Source organism: Nipponia nippon, unplaced genomic scaffold (assembly GCF_047370975.1).
Source record: "Nipponia nippon isolate SJK-2023a ecotype South Korea unplaced genomic scaffold, ASM4737097v1 scaffold_5, whole genome shotgun sequence".
In the NCBI taxonomy this organism is placed as follows: Eukaryota; Metazoa; Chordata; class Aves; order Pelecaniformes; family Threskiornithidae; genus Nipponia; species Nipponia nippon.
In genome coordinates, this window is record NW_028262369.1 from 30,289,854 (window position 1) to 30,314,189 (window position 24,336).

General features: G+C 54.7%; 1 protein-coding gene across 3 annotated transcripts; it reads left to right on the forward strand.

Moving 5' to 3' along the window:
* The first annotated feature begins 3,165 nt into the window (after positions 1–3,165).
* Positions 3,166–12,807, forward strand: TAL1 (TAL bHLH transcription factor 1, erythroid differentiation factor). 3 transcript variants are annotated; one of them, XM_087732042.1, is made up of 5 exons: positions 3,166–3,320; positions 4,648–4,797; positions 6,067–6,495; positions 7,297–7,388; positions 11,784–12,807. In XM_087732042.1, coding segments are annotated over exons 2-5 (942 nt in total). In that variant the 5' UTR covers positions 3,166–3,320; positions 4,648–4,795; the 3' UTR covers positions 12,203–12,807. The 3 variants fall into 3 exon arrangements, 2 of the variants coding, with proteins under 2 accessions (XP_087588168.1, XP_087588167.1); XR_015698814.1 differs by lacking the exon at positions 4,648–4,797 and having other exon boundaries at positions 3,178–3,320; positions 11,784–12,399; positions 12,555–12,807; XM_087732041.1 differs by lacking the exon at positions 4,648–4,797 and having other exon boundaries at positions 3,178–3,320.
* Positions 12,808–24,336: the final 11,529 nt, after the last annotated feature.

Below are 24,336 nucleotides of genomic sequence, written 5' to 3' on the forward strand. Positions count from 1 at the left end.
ACCTTGTCTTTCCTGCTCCAAGAGTGTTAAACCAGAGATTAAAACACCCCACACTGAAGTCCCGGGCCTTTCCCATTCAAAGCCAAAGGACTGCACTGTTCGGTTATGGTGTGTTTGAGTGGGCACTAATTGCTAATTAATTTATTACAGTGACATGCAAGTCTTTTCCAGCATCCACCACCCTTGCGGGCCTTTGTGGATTAAGAATCGGGGTTGAAATAAGCCATTTGCTATTTCAGAGCCAGTACAGAGAGAGGAAGGCAGCGGCTCCCTTCAAGCCGTGTCAGAATTTCTCTCCTCCCACGCAGTCTCTTCCATCAACAAGAGTATTTGCTTCCTTTCAGGAAAGGTGCTGCTTTGCTGTGCTGAAAAATAAAACCTTTCTCGCTCCCTGAATCTCCTCTGGATCAGGCACAAGCTTATTATCTGGCAGCACATTTTCTGCTGAATCAGTCAAAAAATAGTTAATGTTTTTGAACATTCCAGTGAGATGAATGAGGCAATTCATACCTCTGAGCTATTGTTGTAGGGTTTTGTTCTTTGTTTCCTATTGTAAAATGTCTGGAAACACAGGAAGATGACAGTTGTATTGGTTAATATTTTAAAGACTTTCTTCAAATGCTGGAGGGCTAGAAAGGATTTGAAAACAAAAGCCAAACTACTTGTGCGCAGCTCAGGACAAGGGTGTGGTGGTGTATTAAGTTACACAAATCATATAATCCTGGACAGCAACTTCTGAGCAAGTGAAACATTAATTTACTTGACCAAAACAAAAAACCACCCTTCCCTAAAGCAGCTTTTCTTTTCCTAGTGCAGTGCTGAGTAATTTCAATTTTTTTTTTTCTCAAGCACCTACTGCAGCTTGGAGTCGAAAATACACGGAAAGCGAGGTCTGGCTTTGTTAACCTGAGCAATGGGGACCAAACTCAAGCGCTGGCTCGATCGCACTTTCTGCCAGTGACGTGTGGAGGGGCAACGCGGTTTAAGCCTTTATTGTTGGGTTTTCTTTTTTGCTTCTGTTGTTTCTAGCTATCCTTTGTTATAATTAAAGGAGGATAGTTGTAGCGCTTGCTCAAAAGGTCTTGGGCCTGCTCAGAGCATCACTGACCTCTTTATTCTGTATAATTTTGGTCCTCCCCGCCCCGGCCCCCGGGCTTGCTGCCTCTTGTGGAAGTGCGGAGCGGGGGCGAGCTGCGGGTTGCTCGGCGGGACCGGGAAGCCCACCCGCGGCAGGGCGGCGGCGAGGAAAGGGGCCGGTTACTCGCCACGTTAGGTTCGGGGTGGGGTTGCCCAGAGAGGGGCAGCCGCGCGGGCGGAGGTGGGTTGACGGCGGCCACGGCTGCCACCCCACCGGTGGCAGGCACGGGTGGGAATGGTCCCGCAGCGGCTGTCGGTGCACCGAAGATGCTCGGCTTCCTAATCTCCCCCGCCCAGCCCCGGCTGTTCTATCTTTAACGCTTCCTGTTGGTTAGAGGAGCCGGCTTGAAAATGGTCGTGTTTCCTGGCGGGAGGCACGGCGGGCTCTCCAGCGTGTCGTGACCGGCCCTGCCCCGCCGCCCCACGCACGCTGCCGGCATCGTGCGGGCTCCTGCCTGCCGGGACCCGACCCCAGCCCCCGGCGGGGGGAGCCGGGAGGGTTTGTGGAAACCTCTCTCACGGCCGCGTCCAGAGCGGGAGGTTGAGGGGAAGGAGTGAAAGGAAGAATAACAGCTCCGGCATTTCCCCCTGCGGGAGGGCGTGCAGGTGGCGGGGAGACAATAGCGGCCCCGCACCCCCGGCCCCGCCGCCCCGGCCCGCACGGCAGGTGCGGCCGCCCCGCGTCGCCCCGGAGGCGGAGGGGACCGCGGCTCCTCCCTCCCGCCCCGGGCTCCGCGCACGGCCGGGGACCGCAGCCTCGCCCCAGCCCCGCAGCAGGGACCGGGGGGCGTCCCGGGAGGGGTTCAGCCCCGGCGCCCTGCTCCCCGCCCCGCTCCGGTAGCGATTTCGTTGAATTTCGGCTGCCCGGGCAGGCCGTTCCCCCGAGCTATCGAAAACCGCTCCCCGCCGCTGCCTTCAGGACCGCTTTAGCGGGGGGTGCCCGGGGGAACGGACCCAAGGCCCTCCAGCGACCGCCGCCTCTCCCCCCTTCCTCTGCCGGGACCCTCTGGCGATTTGGGGAGGGTTTCAGAGGCGTCCCGTCGCCTTGCAAGCGCCGCGTAGGGCACCCGACCCCCGCGCCCGCCCGTCTCCCCGTCCCCCAGCAGCCTCTCCGTTCGGGCGGCTTTGGCTTTGGCGGAGGCCAGGGGTGTCCCCGTCCCCCCGGGCCCGGAGCCCACCGCGGCCGGGCTGAGCCCCAGCCCCGACGGGGCGCGCAGCCGGTCCCGGCCCCCGAGCCCCGCTGGCTGCCCCGCACCGCTCCGGGGCGGCCAAGGGCGCTTTCTCCCCTTCCCCAGGCCTCTCTCCTCCAGGCTCGGCCCTGGCCCCGGCGCCGAGCTCTCCCCTCCGCTCCCATCCCAAATTTCCCAAGGGCGAGGGGTGCCGGCTCAGTACCCGCCCCGCTCCCCGTCCCCGAGCATCCCCCGGCCCGGCAGGGATGCTCGGCCTCCCCCCGCCCCAGCACGGGAGATGAGGCAGGGAGCCCCAGTTCAGCCCTTCAGCAAAAACACACGGTGGGGGGAAGGAAGGCTGGGGATGGGGCCGCTTCTCTCCAAACAATCTCCTCTCCATGTGCTTTATTTACCTCTTCTTGTCCCTAAGCAGCCCACACCCCTTCCCTCTCTCTCAGCATCTCCAACAATTTATTTTGTCTCATTAAATTTAATTAAGAACGGAGTAGGTGTTCCATATTTAATCAAAAAAAAAAAAGAAAAAAAAAAAAGGTAGTGGCATAATAACCTCCAAGAGGACTAAAATAAAGAATTGCTATTCAGATGCGGGCTGCCACAGTGCAATTTTTTATTACTCTTTTTTTTTTCAGTGTCTTTTTAAGAGCATCTAAGCACACACACATAAAAAGCTAGAAGGCATGCATTCTGGAGTTATTCCTATGCATATCCCTGCAATAATTTTCCGCTTTCCTTCGATAAAATTGCCAAATAATAATGAATCATTTCATAAATAATGGGTTTAGAAGCTTATCAGGGCAGGCGGGCCACTGCTGGGGTTTTATCTCTCTCGGCCACATTGCAGTAGTGTTCCGCTCTCCATACTAAATAGGAAACTGGACGTGATGTGGAATTAGAGCCTCCCCAGCTGAAGCCACCCAACACTTACTACAAATATAGCCGCGATGCGTAGGCCACAAAATGGCTCCACTCACTTTTCCCAATGAAAAGCAAATGGTGAGTAGAGAGGAATCCGGCCCTGCAGCGGGCCGGGGCGGTGGGGGTGGCGGGCTGGGGTTTTGGGGGGCAGCGAGGGGTGCTTGGGGGGCTTCTGCCCCATGTAAGAGACAGGCGAGGGGGGGGGGAAAAACCCCAAGTCTTTTCCGCGGTTGGGTTTTAATCTCTTTTTTTCTTCTTTGATGCCGGGTGGTGAGGAGAAGAAGACGCTTTCCCTTTTGAAAATGTGGGGTGCATTCCCCTCCTCTCCGGGCTGTGGCAGCGAGGAGGTGGGGGGGCCGGCCGGGGGCCAAGCGCCCGCTGGGCCCGGCTTCTCCCAGCCTCAGCCGGGCGAGGGGGGGACCCGGCCTGGCCGGGGCCTGTTCGCTTGTTCCCGGGGGGGGCTCCCCCCATATACCGCTCCCTCCCGCCCCTCCACTTTGGGGCAATTTCCCTACAAAGGACCGAGGGAGAGGTGCGTTTCTGGGCTGGAAATTTCCTCCCGATCCGCGGCTGGAAAACAAAAGGATTTTGCGGAGCAGAAACCAGCGGGCGGGGAATTAAGTGCCCCCCCATTTTTCTAAACGAAATCACCCCCAAATGAAGGCAAAATACTTGCGGTTTTGTGTATTTCGTTTTTAACGAAAGCGGGAGACGCCGCCATCGGGATTATTTCGTTTTTTACGAAGGGGAGAACCTTATTTTTCGTGATTTTGTTGGCGGGGGGGGAACCGTCCTCGCCTTCCTGTTGATCCGCGGCCGGAGCGGGGAGCGGGCTCACCCCGCCGGCGGCCCGGCCCCGGCCGTCGCGGCACCTCGGGCGGGAGCGCTGCCGGTAACCGGCCCCTTTAGGAATTAAATTTGCCCCTTTAGGAATTAAATTTTCCAGCCGGGCGTGGGAGAAACGCCGCCGCTCTTTGCGAGCCCATCGGGAGAAAAACAACTCCGTCTCCGGCCCCGTCTGGGATTTCCTCCCGGGGAGACCGGGCTTGCAATGTGTCCAAAAAACCGCCCAATTCGCCCCGAATATAGGGTTTATTTTTGTCTTTTTTTTTTTTTTTTTTGTCACTCCTTATTTATCTATTTATTTTTTCCACGCCAGGCCGTGGCCGCCGCGCGTTGTGGCCCCGTGTGCGAGGCGGCGGGGACGAGCCGCCCGGCGGCTGGCGGGGGGGGGGGACACACACGACACCCGGGGGTGGCCGGCTGTCCCCTATAACAGGGACCGCCCCAGGGTGCCGTCCCCTCCTTCCCTCTCCCTTGCACCCCTCTCTCCACCGATCTCCGCAATCCGGGCCCACGAGATCCACCCTCTCCTCTTTTTCTCCCCCCCTTCTCTTCCTCCCAGGATTTAGCAGTTTTATCCCGATGCGGGTGTCCTTCCTCTCTGTAAAGTCGTAAGTACCTTGAGGTGGGAGGAGTAAATTCAGCCTGACACTGAGAGCGCTTTTGTTGAAACAGGAGAGACTTGCGGTGTCCCTACTTAAATATGACACATGTGAGTAATCTCTTCCTATACAATATCGGAATAGGCAATTAGATTTTTCTTTCTAGAGGGCTGGCGGGAAGGGGGCTGGAGGGAAGGCAGAGAGCTTGTGCTTTAGGTTGGGTGGCTTTTTTTTTTTATTTTTCAAGAGAGATGGTGAGATATGGCCAAAAAAAAAAGGGTTTTCTCTCGCAATTCAGCACAGCAGAAACGGAAAAAAAAAATTACCCAAGGCGAAGGAGTGAGAAGGATGGGGATGAGACCCGCTGTGTGGCAGCTCTCTGCTCCGCGACGCCCCTTATTTATAGAAAATAAATAAAAAAAAAAAAAAACAAAACAAAAAACGAACGAGGGGGCTGGTGGGAGCAAGAGCATGGCGATAGTCGCGATATCGCTCCCTGCCCTCGGCGCCCTGTCGCGACAGTATTCGTTCCATGGGAGAAGGGGGACAATGCGCGGCCGGGGATGGAGGGCTGCTCCGCGCCGGGCCCCTTCCTCCTTCCTGCCGTAGCGAAGGCGCGGGGGCACTGGCTCCGCTGGGGGCTGCTTTAACCCCCTCTCCCCCAAAAAGTGCCTTCAGGTATATTTCGCTCTTTTAAAAATAATAATAATAAACAAATTAAAATGGGAGGAGAGGCGGTGGCCCCTGAGGCCGCTGTCGGCAGGGCCGGGCCGCGATGGGGCTGGGGCCGCGGGGCGGCAAACACCGCCGGGGCCCGAAAACGGGGAGAAATTCCCCCAAACGGGGTGGGGGGGACACTGAGCCTCCTCCCGCCCGGCCGTAATTTGGCTGCATAATTTCACACCCAGCCACGGCGGCGCGCCGGGTGCTGGCCGAGCCCCCTCGCTGCACCAGCCGCCTGGACGGTGGCGGCCCTCCGCGCCTGGCCGCGGAAACCCCGCGGTGCTGGGGCCCCGCTGCGCGGCTGCGGAGTGGGGGACCGGGGGGTCCGGCCCGGGAGCCTCCTGCGCGGTCCGTCGTGCGGGGCCGGGGCGCTGCGCGACGTCACCGCGGGGCTCCGTGACGTCACGGCAGGGCTGCTCCGTGATGTCACGGAGCCGCACGGCTGGGCGGTGTGGCCCCGCGGACCCCCGGCCCGTCCCGCCGGCTCACTCCTAATTGATTTTTGGGTGATTAATGCCTCCCCTGCCCTCCCCCCCGTTTCCCCCCGTTTCTCGCGGCGAAGCCCGAGGCCCCCCCGTCGGGGCGGTGCCCGGGGCGGGGTACCCCCCCCCCCCGCTCCAGCCGGGGCCGCCCCTCACCGCTGCCTCTCTCCGCAGGACGATGGACAGGCCACCCGCCCCGCCGCCCCCCAGTGACCCCCGCGATGCCCGCCCCCCCCGGCGGCACGACTCGGAAGCGGAGACCACGAGCGAGCCGGAGAGCAGCCGCGGGGGCATGGAGGCGCCGGCCGACCCCCAGCTGCTGCTCAACGGGGCCTCCAAGGAGGCGGGCCGGCCCTCCCCCGGGCCCCCCGCCGCCCCCGTCCCCGTCATCGAGCTGGTGCGCCGGGGGGGCTCCCTGGACATAAAAAGCCGGGAGGCGGCGGGGGAGGCGATGCAGAGAGCGCCGGGCGCCGAGCCGTGCCGCGCCGCCGAGGCCGCCTGCGAGGCCCGCATGGTGCAGCTGAGCCCCCCCGCGCTCCCGCTGCAGCCCCCCGGCAGGGCCATGCTCTACAACCTGGGCCAGCCGCTGGCCACCATCAACAGGTCCGTGTCTCGCCCACCCTCGGGATCCCCGAGGGGAGACGCCGCTCGGCTGCGGGGCTCGGTGCCGGGGAGGGAGGGGGGCGGCAGCAGCAGCAGCAGCAGCAGCAGCAGCAGCAGCATCCCTTCCTTCGCGTGGGGCTCGGGGCTTAGTCATCGCGGGTTTGCATGCAACTTTGCAAAGGAAGAAAGGAAAAAAAAAAAAAAAAGAAACGAAAACCTCTCGTTCCTAGGGAAAAAACAAATAATTCACGGTAGAAATGCCCCGGGCAGAGCGAAGGGGTCCGTCAGTAAAGGCGGTACTTGTCGAGAGCTGGTGTGGAGCCTCGGAGCTCCCCGGGACGCTCTCTGTCCTCCGGTGGGTCCCGCAAATAAGCGCAGGGGACAGAAAACGCTCTCGCAGGGGCAGAGCGCAGCCCGCCTGTGCGGGGCCGGCCCCGCGCCCCGCTGCCGCCTCCTCTGCTGGGGGAGGCTGCGGTGCGGGGCCGGCCCGGGTGGGCGGCCGTGCCCGCCGGCTGCGGGGCAGAACGCCGCGGGGTCGGGGTGAGTTTCGCCCGGGAGCCGCTACCCCGGGCGCCCCAGGCCGCTCGCGTCCCCCTGCCCACGCAGGGCTGCCGTCCCTCGGTGCGTGTCCCCGGGCGGCCGCGTGCCGTGTCGCCGCACGACCCCGGCTCCGCTTCGTGAGCCGTGAGCTCCCTCCGAAGTCACGGAGCTGCTCGGCTTCCCGCCGGCTCCGGGGGCCGGGCCGTGCCGTGCCGGGCGGTGTCCGTGTGTCCTCACGGCCTCTCTGCCTTTCGTTTGCAGCGGGTTTTTCGGCGAACCGGACTCCTTCTCCATGTATGGCAGCAGCCGGGTGAAGAGGAGACCCTCTCCCTACGAGATGGAGATCACCGATGGTGAGAGCGTTTCGTCCCCGCCGCTGGCTTTTGGGGGGGTTCCCCATCTGTTGAAGGGGGCGAGTTTGTGCTGCACGGTGCCACATGCTGGGATTAAAACCCCCAAATTATAAAAGGCAAATAGGGTGCCTGTGGTGGCAGGGTAGCTCCCCGCGGTAAGGCTCTGTACAGCAGAGCCCAGATCCATCCCGACTAATGACCAGCGGCGTGCTCGGTGGATTTGCTTTAGCAGTTCAACGTATGGTTAATTACATCCCTGTTCTGCAAATTGCTTAGAGATTAAATCCGAAGGAAGCCACTAAATTTAAGTCCTTGTTGAAGTGCAGAGGCTGGATCAGGGCCATTGCAGTGACACACTGTGTTTGCAAACCCTTTCAGCCACGAGTCGTTCCTAACGCGGACCACAGCCTTGGGCAGAAAGATCCCACCTGCCTTTAAACTGCCTAGGAGCAAAGGGCTAAACCTGTGCTAATGTCTGCAGGGTCACAGCAGGATTGTGGCTGGTCCCTTTGCCAGCTTGCCTACAGCTTGATTCAGTACATATGTGGATATTCGGTACATATCCACACCGTGCTGCAGTCTGCTGTGGAGAAATATCCTGCGTCTGGTCTTGTGGCAGAGCCTGGGAGCAGATGTGGAGATTGACAGTCTGGTGTCCGAGCAGAGGTCCCAGGTGCAGGGATCTCCGTCAGACCGGCAGGATAATTCCAAAGAAAGGAAGGCAGCAGGGCAGGATCCCGCTGCCTGCTCCCAGGCAGCCGGTGTGGGTTGCGGGAGGCTGCGTGCAGGCGGCAGCGCTGCCCACGCAAAGGGGTATTTGCAAGAACAATTTGGACGTGGAAGGCTGACACGTTTATCTGCAGAGTTAGCAGCCCGTACAAATGAGATCCATCAAAATGTGTTTTCTCTTTAGCAATTGTAAACGCTGTATTTCAATTGACAGACAATTAATTTTCCTTCTTTCTAGCTAGTTGTCCCTTTCCTTCTTCCCGTCTTGTCTAAAATCAGATCAAATCATAATCCACATCACTCTAAAATAACACGGTACAAAATGATGGGCTCAGGGCATTATCTGCGTTCGTCAGTCCCTTTCTCCCCGCTCTCTGCCCTCCTCTGTCTGCCTGGTCCTTTCAGACCGTGGCCCCGTGGGGTTGTCTCAGCCCCTGGCACAAGAAGGTCTTTTTGTCTGGGTTTCGATTCAGAGGCTTAGTGGCTACAGTCAAAGTCCCTCAAATCACGGTGCCTGACTAAAGCTTTTGACTTGCTATTAAATTAGATATTAGGGATTACAGAGATATTTGGTTGTAACTAAGTTTTTGGATATGTGCTTGCCAGGTAATGTGGGTGTATAGATTGGGCCCAATCCTGCAGGTTCTGGCTCATGTGAATTTCCAAGACTAGGCTCAGAATTTTTTGGGGAAAAATAGGTACCAGATGATGCTCTCTAAACAGGAGCAATTTGTAGGGATGTGCGTCCCATGCTGAGGCATCTGTGCTGTCTGCTGGGCTTTGCTTGTCGCTCCGATGGTCAGCTGCTGGGTGACGTCCGCAGCACACCAGACCATCGCTCCTGTGGGTCCTCAGCCCTCGGGAGGTGCAGAAGGGCAGGAGAGTCTTGCTAGGCACTTGGTGTTTGGTTTCCTCTGTAAAGAAATGAGTGGTGGTTTTTTTGCAGCTATTTCTTTAGCCATTTTTGGGAAAGTTTGGTGCATTGAATATCTTCTTAAAAATAGATATAAATGGAGATAAAAATGTAAAAAGGCATCTGCAAGGATATTCTGCAACTTTGGAATCTCATCTTTTTGCTAGTTTTCCTCAAACCTCTAATTACGATTTAAAAAAGCATCAGTCAATCAGTTGGAACAAAATCCAGGCAAAAATTCTCAGCCGACTGCTTGAATTAATTATGAGGCAAGTTTCTTTATGAGAAATAAATCTCTTCTGTTATAACACAGCTATGGGGCTTTTAAAATTTCTCCATTGCTTGACACATTTTGGCCAAAACCTGATCTCTTTCTAAAAGATATGTTTAATTCGGTTGAATTTGTGTTATATGCTGGAGCTTGGTTTGGGTGCCCCTGGATGAAAACGAACAGGTCTTTTTTCGGATTTCAAAATTTTATGAATAAAGGGCCTTTTAGTTGGCAACTTTCAGTGAATAGAGATGCATGTTTGAAGCCTGCGAAGACTGGAAGTCTGTTGAGATTTTTTTTTTTTTTTAAATAACCAGTATCCAAGGTTTTCTTTCTCATACCCTTATGGGAGTAAAAAGGTTTTAAGCTGCATCTCCTTCTGTATTCAAGGCTGGTTGCTTTGTCTTGTCTGGAAAGAACATTTAAGTGTCAAAGCTGTTGTATTATTGTAGGAGGTTGCAGCACATTCTCCATTGCCTTACTAACAGTGCAGGGCAGCCCAGTGTTGTTGAGGTCCCCTGAGCGCCCCCCCCCCCCCCCCCCAACCCTATGGCACAGCGGGCTGTGCCCAGCAGGGACAAGAAACCTTCCCTTTCTGTGAGCTCTTGCACGTTAGTTCATACAAAGGGCATTTACGTGCTGTTTGAGAGTGGAAAATTGGCTTTATTAAAGCATCAGACTGGGATCTTAGAGGTCGGAGACGAGTTTCTCATTCCGACATCCCCCGGCTTATCCCAGGGGCTCTTTGTGATTTTGGGGGACTCCCTGCTCCTGAGCACGCTGCGAGAAGTGAGTTCTATGGCTGCTTGCACGCTGGAGAAGCCCGTAGCCTTAATCTGGCTGCTTGGGAGTGTGTCCCCATGCAAACCCTGCGGTGGGGGGTATTTTGTGTGATGTGCTGGCCTGAAGGGGCTCAGTTTCCTCTGAAGGGGGGGAAAGCATGATGGTGTTTAATCAGCTAGAGTGTGGGATTCCTCTTCTCACATCATGGCAGGTGGGACCTGTCAAGGTGCAGCCTGACTAGGATGCCTCACAAATCATATCTGTTTGGCTGCTCTGCCACAGTCAAAGCAGCCAAGAGTTTTGCTATATACAAATAATGATGTTTAAATGCCCCTTGGGATGCTGTTTTCACTGGGTGATGGCAAAGCTGCCAGCTTAAACTGCTCACCATGCCCAGGAGGTAGTAGTTAGGCAAGTGTCTCAGTGTGGGGCTACAGGGGAGAGATGGTGCAGATGGGAATCCCCACAGCCTGTCTTGTGGGGTACGACTCACCATTATCTGCAAGTCTTTGCTTCATACTTTGTGATGATTTTCATTGTATGTGATGCTTCCCATCCAATCGGGGTTTCTGCCGTGGTCATTCTCCCATAGTTTCATGAGATTGCTGCGTCCTTCCACTGTTGGTGTCTCCTGGAGGTGAGGATGGAAAGGATGTAATAATAAAAGCATCTTATGGTGGTGTCTCCTTACGTGAACTTGTTTCCATAGACCCAAGGAGCTGCAGTCCTGATTTACAGTGTTGCTACTCCTGTAGCACATTACTTTTGGGTAGACATGCTTTTGGGTCTCTCCTAGTGCCAACATAATGTCTCACTCGTGCCAACAGGAGTTACCCTGATGATCTGAAAGGAGAATGTATGTGTTTTGTGTGTCCATCCTGTGTAACATGCCCTGTCAGGAATATGGCTGTAAAATTACAGGGATTTAACCGGAGTTCCTATGTAACTGAGCCAAATGGACACCTCTAGCAATTTAGAGTCCCTTCTCCAATTACTGTCGGTGCGTTTTTGTCATGATGTGCAGGGAGAGCAGGCAGTCCTCAGGGCAGCTGTGAAACTGCTTCATCCTCCACCTGTGATCACCCTACCAGCAAGGACACTGCTTTCACTCTGTGGGTCACATTGCTACCTGTCCTCATTGCTATGGGGCGAATCCTGCCACCTCATTTCATACAAACCACCCAGAGGGCTGGTGGCAATCCTATGGTCTCTATTATCAGCTCTGGATCCTGCCTACATCAGGGAAGATCTCTGGATCTTAGAGTTGTCAAAGCCTCTGCTCAAGCTTATTTCCTCCTGTCCCAATGGTATGTCCTTAAGACACTTTTGGGATAGAAAATAAAACCATCTTGGAACCTAACCTTTTAATAGGACCTTTGCTGCTGAGATACCCTAAAAATATAGCAGCCTTCTGCACATGTGTCATGGCCTAAGCCTTCCTCCTTGGAGAGGTAAATTTGAGCATCTCAGGAGACATCTAAAAAGACACAACTCCATTTTTCCCTTCCACTGGATTGGACCGAAATTACAGCTACCTCAGCTCATCAGGTTAGCTTCCAGTTAGCTGGAAACTCCTGTTTCACTGCCTTGCTGATGTCACTAAAATAAATCACTTAATTTGGGAAACGGTGACCTATTCAGCAAAGTAATAAATGACCTGTTGTGCCCTGCTCCTAATTCTGCCTGGTTGCAATTGCAGGTCCTCATACGAAAGTGGTTCGTCGCATTTTTACCAATAGCCGGGAGAGGTGGAGACAGCAGAATGTCAATGGAGCCTTTGCAGAGCTTCGCAAGCTCATTCCCACCCACCCGCCTGACAAAAAACTGAGCAAGAATGAGATTTTGCGCCTGGCCATGAAATACATCAACTTCCTGGCCAAGCTGCTCAATGACCAGGAGGAAGAAGGAAACCAAAGGGGCAAAGTGAACAAAGACTCTGGGATAGTCCAGGAAGACCTCCTGCAGGACATGTTGTCTCCTAACTCTAGCTGTGGAAGTTCTTTAGATGGAGCAGCAAGCCCGGACAGCTTCACGGAAGAGCACGAAACACTAGATTCAAAGCACACGCGGAGCCTGCACCATGCCATTCTCCCCGTAGAAGGCAATGCGCAGCGGTGATGACCTTCCGCATCGCTCCCGAAGCACCAAGTGGGGAGGCGAGACCCGAGCGTGCAGATGCTGGAACTTGTGCCCATGGGATTTGTGACTCTGCCTTTCCTCAGGGGCTCGGGCTCCCTGTCCTCCTCAGCCCGGGATGGAGCGGCCAGCGCGTTGGCCGAGGACAAGACCAAACCAGATGGACGTTCGGCATTTAGGTACGTGATCGTACAAAGAAGAAAAACATTGAAGTCATCTTCATTGTACATACTGCTTATGATGTGACTCTGCAGAGGGGCAGGAGATGTGGCCAGCACCTCTCCAGCATTTAGAGGGTTTTCAGACCGTTTAATGACCACTGCTTTTTAAACAGTCACCTGGCTGAGACATGAAACTCCTCTTTTGCTGCTGGTGGAGGCCACCGAGGCTTTCCAGCTCCACGTGGCACTGGAGACTGCTGAAACCTACCAGCGCTGCAGCATTTCTCCAGCCTGTGGCGTATACAACTGGTCTGAGCAGGAGCTGGGGCCACGTGTTCCTGTTGTCCGAGAGCTTTTGACTGTATCTTTTTAAAGAGGTGAAAAAATACCCTCAGCAAAAGAACTATTAAAAGGATTAAGACTTTTTCTTTTTCTCTCCTTTTTTTTTTTTTTCCTTTCTTCCTTTCCCTTCTACCTAACTTTGGATCGTTTGGGGTGGTTGTATTTATGACGTGGGATTACTTCTGTTTAATGCTGTCATGCAGTGTCCACTGAATGAAAAGGTACATAGGTGTTTTCTGCTGCCCTCCCAGTTCCTGATTTTTGTGCCGGTAATGCTCAGCGGGTGAGCTCCAAGCCTGTTGTGTTCTCCTAGATTTTCCCTAGTGATATCTGTAGGGCCAGAGCTTCTCTCAAGGAAGATGAATTTCAGAATTGGTAAGTGAAAAAAAAAATGCTAGTGAAGCATCCCCTTGGACTGGGGGATTTTTAAATTCAAAAGGCAACAAAAAGGCAAAAGGAGTCAATGATGCATCAACAGTGTGCGTGTACATAGGGTTATAAAGGGGTTTTAATAGTATGCTTTGAAATTTTTGGTTTTATTGTGTGAAAATGGTGGTGGTTCAGCTGGGCCAATGCCTGCAGGCTGGACTACAGCGCTGGATTTATTCTGGCGTTAGGAGGGTCCTCACTTGCCCGAGGCTGGTAGGAGGTCACAGCCTCTCCAAATCTCGGGGGGAAGCACTAAAAGCACCGGTGGGATTAGCCTCCCTTCCACGTGCTTGGATTGCTGCAAAATTGATGTCTGTGACTGAACTGATCCTCTGATTCCCGCTGCCCCCCCGGGAGGGCATTTGGGAAACAGAGGGACTGGGGAGCGGGAGGCTGCTGCTGTGGTGGCTGGGAGCTGAGGACCGCATCATGCCATCACCGCTGCATCAGGCCCATCTCTCACCCGCTGCCTGATGCCTGATGGAGTGATTGCCCCAAGCCCATCCTTGCCCTCTGCAGAGGTGTCAAGGCACAGAAATCTCTACCATGCTACAGTAAAAAAAAACGCACCCACAAACATCCTTTGGAAAGGAAAAAGTCCCTTGAGTGGGGACATCTTCCACCGCACTCATTCCTTTCCAAGGGTGCTGAGGTACAAGGAAACACAGAGGATTTGAGTGGGTGTCTGCAAGCCCGTCCAGGCTTAATTCAGAGCCCCATCATTTCCATCTCCACTTGGTTTTAACACCTCTTTGTAAATAATAGGTGGGAGGCTGGTGCATGGGTTGGCATGTTAGGTGGAATTAGTTGCCCGGGAAGGGGTCCCAGCCCAAGCAAGGGTTTCCAGCATAGACCCCAAATCCTCTGAAACCACCAACCTCCCCCATCTTAAACTGGCAAAAAGGAGGAAATCTCCTTCCCAGGTCCAGATCGCCCGTGCATGGGTTTTTTTACTAAAGGGGGTTACCTGCAGGGCTGGGCCAGGGGAGAGGTGCTGGCGGGTGATGGAGCGATGCTGAGGAAGAGGTTTGGGCTGCTCCCAGGGCCAGGGGTAGTAGAGGCAGGTGGCGGGGGCTGGCAGGCAGGGGCCCTCCGGGAAGGGAGGGGGATGCTGTCACACGGGCAAAGCTGTTCTTGGTTTTCAGTGTTTGAAATAACCCCAGGACAGCTAGGGGTTTTACACCCTTTTTATTAAACTGTTGCAAGAAAAAATCACCAACACTCAGAAATTCCTCATTCCCCACAAGTTTTGGGGTTTTTTTTGTCTTTTCGGTAGCTGAACAGTTGGGAAATGGTACAACCCTGGCGGCACCCCTCCAACACCCCAACGCACATGCGTGCCTGCTCGTAGCCCATAGCAGAGCACGCCATAGGTCTCCCCGGGGTATGTACAGTTGTACTTTAATTGTGATTTGAATGGTACATTTCCTCTGCCCACCTCTCCTCCTGCCTGCTTCATCTCTCGCTGTGTGGACCATCGCCCCCCCATTTCTTTTGGAAACAACACTTCGGGGCAATGTCGTATTGTGTGAGTGAATTCCCGCCTTACGATTTTTGGGTTTTTCAGCCCCGTCCCTTTCTCTGCCACCCTCCCCTTGGATTTCTGCATTTTTTCTGCAGAAACAAAGTAACCAGACCTGGTACCCTGAGTCTCAACCCGCTGTGGATGTGCTATTTAGAAAACACATTTGTTGTAATGTGTGTGTATATATAAATATATATATATAATGAATATATCAAGAATATTTCTAAATAAAGTTTTACAAAGCAGCCTCCACTTGCTGTCTGCCTCTCTCCCACCTCGTCGCTCAGATCGATCACTACTTTGGGATTTCATTCCTGGGCATTGCAGGGCGAGGATGCCAGGATGGCCCATCCCCAGCCATCAAAAGTCATAAAGCAGGCAGCAAAAACCTTGCAAAAGGATCTGCTAATTTTTCTCTTGCTTGGCTCATGCTGTCCAGCCTGGGCTGGGCTTTTGCAGAGAGAGCAAGCAGGAGGAAGAGCGCGCGGGGCCAGCAGGAAGGAAGACAGGCGGTGAGGCAATTCCCCCGCCGCAGGCGAGCGTTACCAGCCACCGCCGCGTTGCCCCCAGCACATTATTTGCAGGTCCCCCAAAGGCTCCGATGGTCTTTTCCCCTCTTTTGGGGAGGAGGACGGTGTGGGGAGGGGGCTATCAGGGGCAATAGTGCTTCCCTTCACACCCCGGCAGTGCTCGGACAGGATTTAATAGGCAATGACAGTAATTCCTCTTTTTTTTTTTTTAAAAAAAAAAAAGTTGTTATGACAGCCATGTGCACAAATACTTTGAAAAACGATTGAGCTGGTAACATTAGTTAGGTGTTCCCTTGAACATGTGTGTGTGTGTGTGTGTGTGTGTTTTTTAATATATATATACATATACAATATATGTATATATATTTTTATATATACACACACACGCATATATATAAAAATACAAAACTACAGCACCATGCTGCCGATGGTGGCTGACACCATACCCATAGCATGGAGCAGGTGAACAGGAATGGCACCGCAGCTATTTTCTTGTCTTTAATTTCTATGATTTTCAGAGTCATTACCTACTTAAACAGTGTCTTTTAGAGCATCCCTTGCTTTTTCAAGGCATCCCCCAAAAAACTTAGCTGCTAAAAAACCCTGATACCCCCCAGCCCTGCAGCCCATGCTTGCTTTTAAAGTTTCTGGGTGACATTTCCCCCCCGGGTGAAAGAGGGGGCCCCCTCCCAGGTTCCAACCTGGGGGGTGCAGGGAGCCCTGTTAATGCACAGCCCCATGCTAGGGACATGGCAGCCCCCCTGAGCCAGGCTGAGCAAAGCCCCCGCAGCCGGGACCGGGCTGGTTTCCATCCTGGGTGCTGGGACAAGGCGTGGGGTGGGCGTGGGGCAGCGTGTGGCTGCTGGGTGTTTATCTGGGGCCGGGTGATCACGGCTGCACAGCTGGTTTAACCCCTGTCCCCAGTCCTGCTGCTAGCTCAGCGAGAGCTGATAGCTCACCCACCGTTTATCTCTCCCTCCCACCTCCTTGCCTTTTCCCTCTCTCCTTCCATTGCCAGCTCAATTCTCTTTCCACCTTCCCTTCTGCTTTTTTTCTTTCTTAAATTAAAATGTCCTTCACGGTCATGCAGCCTTTGCCACCAGCAAAGGGAAGAACAACCTCAGGGTAAAGGTTTCAAACCACTCCCTGCACATATATATTTAATATATAGCTCTATAGTCTATAGAAAGGGTTGGGAGGGTGCCAGTGCTACCCGCTCTGCAGTGAGATGGCCAGCGAGCATCATTCCTGATGGATCGCAGTGATGGGGACACCCTGGGAGCTGCTGCACTGGGACAGGCTCTGGGGACATGTCCCCAGCTCAGTGGCTGGTGGCCCCATGTCAGGGAGCATCTCCTAGTGCCCTCCGGGCCTCACCATTGCTCTGCCACTAGGATGCAAATGTCACAGAAGGCAGAGGGCATCTCCTCCCTTTTTTTTGTTCTTTTTTGAAGTAAGCTTTGAAAACCCTTCCCACTCTTGTCTTCTGATGGAAAATTTCATTAATTTCCCAACAAATGATAATTTTTTTTTACAACTGCACTGCTTTGCAAGTGGTGATGAGCACTGCTCTGTGGATTCAAATACGTGGGGACAAAAAATCCCCAACAACCCATTTCCTTCTCCGTTCATACAAAACAGAGGAGAAAGTTGGGAAAAGCACCTTAGGGTCCTGGTTTCACTGCACAGATGTGATCGGCGCAGAGGGAGAGCGATAGCCTGTGTGTGACAGGTGGCGATGCCCTCAGCTGGGATGGGGTTCATTTCTCACCCCTTTTGGCATCACTGGTGGCATCACAAGGTGATGAGGGTTCTGGTCTGTCTCCTACTGTGGGAAATTTTCTGGCAAATAGCGGTTTCTTCACAAACTTGAAGCAGGTGCATTTAGAGGGACTTTGTTCACCCACATTTCTATCGTGTCACAGGAACCTGGTGACATTCAGGCTCCTGGTGGCAGAAAACCTCCCTTAACATTGCATGGATGACACTGGGGAGCAAGAATGGAAGGGAAGTGGCATTGAGATAAAATTGAATTAAAAAAAGAGAGAAGGTGGGAGGGATGTGTATATCCAAGACAATGAAATAAGAAACACAAAAAACCAAAGTCACCCAAAATTTGGGCAGCTCTTATTTTCAACCCTCATTATCTGGTTTTAATTACTGCCTTTCTGGCAAAGCCATGTCGAGGGCAGCCTGCACTGGCACCCCTGCCTGGGAACACCACTGAAGCCAAGAGCAAGGACCTGCTTCATTAAGGGCATTCCCACATTATTGAATTAAATATGCTCACAGAAACTACAGGACCCAAACATTCCCACCCTGGCAGACGATGAGAAAGCTTCGCCTCATCGCTATTACAGGCCAGTGACAACAGGAGGGAGTAATTTATGGCTCTCTGGGACTGCTCAATACACTCCTCATCCTGGTGCTCGTCCCTGACGTTCCCACCGCCGCACAAAGGCTGCAGCCAGCCAGCCGTGCCCAGGGGACACCGCGCTGTCACACGTGGTGAGGAGACGAGCAGCGAGCGGGATCCCCATTCTCCTCCTACCCCTTTTCTTCCTCTCCGGTCCTCCTGCCTCTCCTTTCACATCGTTTCTTGCTCCCTGGTTTTTTTTTCAGTTTCCACCCAAAAATTGGAAATGGCATGCTGGGGGAGCCGGGAGGGTGCTGTGGCTTGGGGGGGCTCAGTGTGGATGGGTGAAGATGGGGATGCTCTGAGATGCCGGGAGCTCAGGAGGGGGGACCTGCACCACTGATGGGGATGCAGGAAACCTCCCATGGGGGCGGTCCGGCAGGGACCTTCAAACTTGTCCTCCCTGGTAGACATTCCTGTTCCCCTGCTCTTGGAACTATTCTCAGCAGCCCCGGTGACCTTTCCAAGGAACAATTTACTATTGTGTTTTGGTGAAGCCCGGCCTCTATTTTTACACTCTGTTTTGCTGATGCGGGCGCAGGGAGCGAGACGGGAATCCAGCAGGAAATGGGAGGGAGCGTCTGGAGCGCGGTTAAAACTGCCCCGGCACTTTGATGTGCTGGGGCCGAGCCTGGCCGGCAGCACGCGTGGGGGCCAGGGGCTTTGCTCCCTGCCCATCCCTCTGGTAAATCCTGCACGGCACCAGCTTAACCCGGCCATGCCAAGGTGGGAATGGGTCCTGCAGCAAAGGGCTTGTGGTGGAGAGGCCATCAAAGCCGTGGCGGTACCATGTTCCTCGGTGCATGCATGGTGCAAAATGAAAGGCAGCGTTCTGCTGGCATCACATTGCTTAAGGGATGCTGAAAACAAGGGGAGGAGGTGACTTGCTGACCGATCTGGGAAAGGCTTGGGGACTTGCCCAAGGGCGTTTGGGAAGTCGCGGCAGAGCATCCTGGTTTGCATCGTGTGCAATGAGCAGGTTGACAGCAGGCTGCGGTGGTGGATCTTTGTGTGAGGTGCTGTTGAGCCATGGTCCTTTCTGATGTCAGACCCTGAGCCAGGTTTGGCGGAGGGGGTGAGAGGCTCCAAAACACCCTGGGCTGCCAAGGTTCACAGCCTGGAGAGTGGTCAGGAAAGCGTGGCTGCTCACATGCTCTGTTCACCCTGCATCCACAGCAGGGAACGCCCGACTGTCCGACCCCGGAGGTTTAGCTGGGGAGATGGCTGTCCTGCTTCCCGCCACCATCACCAGCCGCAGCACAGACCCGGGGGCAGGAATAGCACCCTGCTACCCCAGGGCTTGCCCAGAGCCCACCAAAACCAGAGGCAATGTCCTCCTGCACAGCCAAAGGGTCCAGCCATGGTCTCACCCACCACCCATCCAAGGCTGCCTGGGAGGGCATGTGAGCAAGGGGATGCTTTACAGCAGCTGTCCCATTTCCAGAGCGCTTCACTTGCACCCCACCAGTGATACATCCCTTCATGCGCTGCTGGAGCCGAAATAAAACGTCAACACCCTCCCAGTTGTGTGTCTTGCAACCAACCAGCAACGCAGCATCGCTCCTCTCAGCACCCATTCTGCCCCGTCCCTGGGAATGGTGTTGAAATGGAGGCTGGAGAGGGTGGCCTGGGGCCAGTCAGCAGCATGCTGCTGTGGATGCTGTGGGTGGGAGGCTGCTGCTTGGCATCAGGAGGGCTCTGTTTGGGCTTGGCGGACGTGCAGTTGGTGAACTGATGCCCTGCGGATGCTGGGCCAGGGAGCAGGCGAGGAACAAGCCTGGCTGCGGCTCCAATGTGAGGCACCACAGGAGGTGTGTCAACAGTCACGCATCAGCACAGACACTTGTGTGCACAAGCAACCACAAACATACTCACACCCCACAAATACCTGTCCGTGCATGAGTTCATGCATGCGACAGGTAAGTGTGCACATTGACTTGCTCACAAATGCACAGCCCATGTGCTACATGCGTGGTGGTGCACAAACACATTCACAAATGCACGCACTCATTTTTGCACATCCTGTGTTTGTGGGCGCATTTGTGGATGCACCTCTGAGGACATAGTCCTACATGCACATATTTGGACAGATGTGAACATGCAATACTGCACATATGTTCAAGCCACCCAAGTCCATGACATGCTCACACATGTGTCCCTGTCCCTTGTATGCTGCCCCGCTGGTTGTTCCCACCATATAAAACACCAGAGTGGCTTTGCTTTTTGTTGCATCAACAGAAATCACTCCCAAGCTGCTCCCTGCCTCATCCTAGCAAACTACAGGCTGCTTTTTCCCTTCTTCCAGGTCAGGCGGCACCAAACTGTCCCAAGAAGGTACCAGATGCTTTTCCCAGGGTGTTTTCTAGGGTGGCAGGAATGGCTGAGCTTGCGCAGTATGCCAGAGGCAACGGTTGTTGCTCCTATCTTGGCAGGCACTGGGCGGGAGGGCTGTCTGCCCGGCCCCGGGGGCCACCCTCCAGCTGGCTCCATCCCCGCTCCGAGCTGCCCCTCTCTATCTTGCTGCATGCAGTCACGGCAGGGCTGGGGATAAAGTCCTACATCCACACACACCAACAGCCCCCTGGACAGGCAGCACGAAGGGTGTGTGAGCAGGAGCATGTTTTGTTCCTTCCAACAGTGACACTGCCCCAAGGATGGTGACATTGCCCCAACAATGGCAATGCCATCGCCACCACCCTGCGTACTTGGGTTTGCCCTCCAGCAGGAGCTCACGGTTGATGCCTTTGCAGTGGCGTGGCCTGGTGAGGGTCCTGGCCGGCTTGTCCCACACGGGTGACACGGGGGTCCCGTCCTCGCCCCATCACCCAGCCCATGAGGCCGCTGGCGCTCCCCTGGCAGCCGCCTCCGGGTGAGCGCCTCCTTTGAACAGGTCTCGGGGAACCCCAGTCGCAGATAAACGGCAGATCAAAGCCGACCGCAGCACCAGCGCTTCCTGCCAGCGCAGAGCAGCCAGAGCCGGAGCCGGAGCCGGCGGGGCCGCTCTCGCCCGCCCGGCCGCCCGCCACCGCCGGCACCGCGGGCCCGCCCGCCGCCCCGCCGCCCCGCCGCCCGCCGCGCCGCCTACGGCCGCCAGAGGGCGCCCCGCCGGAGCGCGGCGCCGGGCTTGGGGAGCGAGGGGACGGGGTCTGTTAAGAGGGTTTGCTGTTTCCAAATAATGCGGGTTAAAGGCTCTCCTTTCCCCTCTTCCTTTCCATTTGCCTTTTCCTTTTTCCTTGGACTTGATGATCTTAAAAGTCTTTTCCAACGTAAACGATTCTCCTCTCCTCTCCTCTCCTCTCCTCTCCTCTCCTCTCCTCTCCTCTCCTCTCCTCTCCTCTCCTCTCCTCTCCTCTCCTCTCCTCTCCTCTCCTCTCCTCTCCTCTCCTCTCCTCTCCTCTCCTCTCCTCTCCTCTCCTCTCCTCTCCTCTCCTCTCCTCTCCTCTCCTCTCCTCTCCTCTCCTCTCCTCTCCTCTCCTCTCCTCTCCTCTCCTCTCCTCTCCTCTCCTCTCCTCTCCTCTCCTCTCCTCTCCTCTCCTCTCCTCTCCCTCCCCTCCCCTCCCCTCCCCTCCCCTCCCCTCCCCTCCCCTCCCCTCCCCCTCCCCTCCCCTCCCCTCCCCTCCCCTTCCCTTCCCTTCCCTTCCCTTCCCTTCCCTTCCCTTCCCTTCCCTTCCCTTCCCTTCCCTTCCCTTCCCTTCCCTTCCCTTCCCTTCCCTTCCCTTCCTTCCCTTCCCTTCCCTTCCCTTCCCTTCCCTTCCCTTCCCTTCCCTTCCCTTCCCTTCCCTTCCCTTCCCTTCCCTTCCCTTCCCTTCCCTTCCCTTCCCTTCCCTTCCCTTTCCCATTGTCCCCTTCCCCCCTTTCTCCCCCTCCTTTCCCCCCTCTTCCACCCACACTGGTCAGCTCTCCAGATCTTCATGGGGTTACCATAGACTGACAATTGTTGTGTTATAACCACTGTATTTGAACAGCGCAGCTATTTTCCTGCAGAGTTTGGTATTTTGGGGTAGGAAGGCATAGAGAAAGTTTGGGGCCACTGGTGTTCCCCCCAGCTCAGCCAGGCCCTGGAGGTCTCAGTGCTGCCCCGTGGGGCCCTGGTCCCCGGGACGTGGGGGTGATGGGCTCCATGCCTGTGGTCACTGGCTCCCCGTTGGCTCTGCCAGGGGAGCACAGGCTGCTGAGTCCCCTGAGATTTCGGCAAGGATGAGGCGACCCTGCAAAGGCTTGTGCTTCCTGATGGGAGTGCCGGTGGCTGTGCCAATGCCCTGCTATTTATTGAGTTTTAATTAATAGCCTGCCCAGTCCTGGAAACTGCCTCTTCTCCTCAATCCCAGGCAAAAGCATCTCTCAGGGGTCTTCACCTTTTGTCCTCAAAACCTATTCAGGGCTGTATTTGAGGGCAGCCTGTTCTCAGCCGCCACAGCACAATGGCACGGCTCAGCGTTGTTCAGCCCTTTCCTATCCATCCCATCCCTCCCATGGGAGCCCCGGCCCCCTGTCCCCATCTCACGGCATTCAGCTCAGCTGCAGGAGCATCCCGCTGGAGCTGGTAGCCTCCAAGACTTCAGGAACGGGTTAAGGTTCCTGAAAAGCTCCCCCAACTTCAGGGTACCCTGAGAAATGTCTCTTTCATCCTTTGGACTCACATGAAATCCCTCTGGCCTTTACATGTCCCTCCTGCCCCCTTCCCCAGCAACAGAAGCCACTGAACGGCAGCTCAGAGCAGAAGATGACGTGATTTTTTCCCATCTCTTCTACTACCTGCATCTGTTTGCTTGGGTGGCAGCCAGAAAAGTGACTTCATACATTCAATTTTTTTTTCCTCCTTTATTTTTCATTTTATTTTTCAACCAGCTCAACACTCTCGCCTGTTGCAGAATCAAGGGCGAAGCTGCCAGGCCAAATCCTGCCCCTGTGTTATGGTAATCGCGGCTGCCACCCAGCAGATGCAGACTGCTGAAATAATAAGGCTGTTTAACAGGCACGGAGGAGGAGAGGGGAGCTTTTGTTTGGCACTTGCCAGGGTTGGAGAACACTTGTAAAGCAACAACTGGAGCTCGTTGAAAAGAAGTGGAGGTTATTAGATGCGTTTCGCTTGCTGCTGTTGGCCCCATTATTTTTTTTTTTTCCCTTTGGATGCCAGGCAAAAACTCTGGTGCTGAGAAGGAAGAGCAGAAAGATACCACCTGAAAATGTACTGCTTTTGCTGATGAGTGTGGAAATAAATAGGGCTGGTGCCTGATGGCAGGGCTCTGGCAAAGTTGGACCCCATTGTTCAAGGATGCTCAGGCTGATCTGCTGCATTAGAGGTGCTCCTCAGCTCTGCCCAGGACCCTTCCTATGCCCCAGGAAGGCTGCAGGGTCTGGAGGAAGGAAAGTGCTGAGCAGGGGGGTGATACTGAAATCAGGCTCTTCTCTACTTACCCCAGGGGACACGCAGGGGTGTCCTCTTCATGGGACACAGCCTTCCCTGATGATCCTCTGATTTCCAGGAGGCTGATGAATGCACAAGGCCAGGTCTTGCCTGTTGTGAGGCAGCAAAGCCAAGCAGGACTCAAGGGTACACTTAATTGCACTCAGAGCTGTCAAAACACAGGGCTTGTCACCAGCAAAGGTGGCCCAGAATTTGTCAGGGCTTGGAGGGCAACGGGTTGCTAATGGGGATGAAAGAAATTCAAGTGACTGCAGGAGCTGGAGTGAAAAAAAACCTCATCCTTGGGGGTTATAATCCCATTTTGAAGTGTTGCGGTTTTGGATGGGAGAATGACAGAAGGTAGGTCTGGGTGCCATGGGGTTTTTGTCTTCCCCCAAGTAAGTGGGGACAAGAAAATTATTAGATAGTTTGGGAGTCTGTCCATCCATGCCTCTACCATCGAGACCTCTGTCTTGATGCATCTCTCACCAGTCCTACTTTGCTCTGAAAAAAACCCAGTGATTCCCTTCAGAAGCCAGGAATAAAATCAATATATTCCCTCTCCAATTCAGGTAGCTCCCCATAAATCTTCCCAGCTTCAGTTTGGTCTCCTAGGACTCCCGGATCAGTTGGGAACCTATTTAATCAGCTGAGATGATCAGTGCTGTTTGTTGCCGAAAGGCCCTTTGAACTCTTTGTCTCCTTGTTGAATGATGCTCGCGTCCCCTGAGGATTTAGCCAGACTGGCCCATTCTGCATGACAAGTCTCAGGTTAATAATGCCGGGTGCTGGCAGCACCCACCAAAGTCCGGCTGCAAGCCCAGGGTGCTGGGAAGAGTCGCAGCCCCTCTGCCAAGCCCTTATCGCTGCATCTTCCTGCAGCCCCTCGCTTGGCTCGCTGCAAACCTCCATAAAAGCACACCAAATTGCAAGCCCAGCATGAAAAGCACCCAGCCTGGTGCCAGGGGAAGAGAATTATAGTTCTTTTTGGGGAGGCTCGGCAAAGGCTGGAGGGGGGGTTGTGAAATCACAGCCCCCATCCCGGGGGTGCTGGCTTGGTTTTTAGCATATCTTAGTGCATTTTAGGTTTTAGCTGGTTGGGAATCAGCCCCACGCCAGTACCTTTGCTGAGGGATGGTGGCTTCTTGAAGAGGTTTCCTATGCTGGTCCAGCCCTTGGGAGCAGGGGGCTCAGCATCGCTCAGGATCTGGCCTCCAGGAAACAAATCTAGAGCTGCCCCAAACCAGCAGGACACCTTCCACTGCCTTGACCCAGTTTTCAACCAGGTAAACACTAAATTGTCACC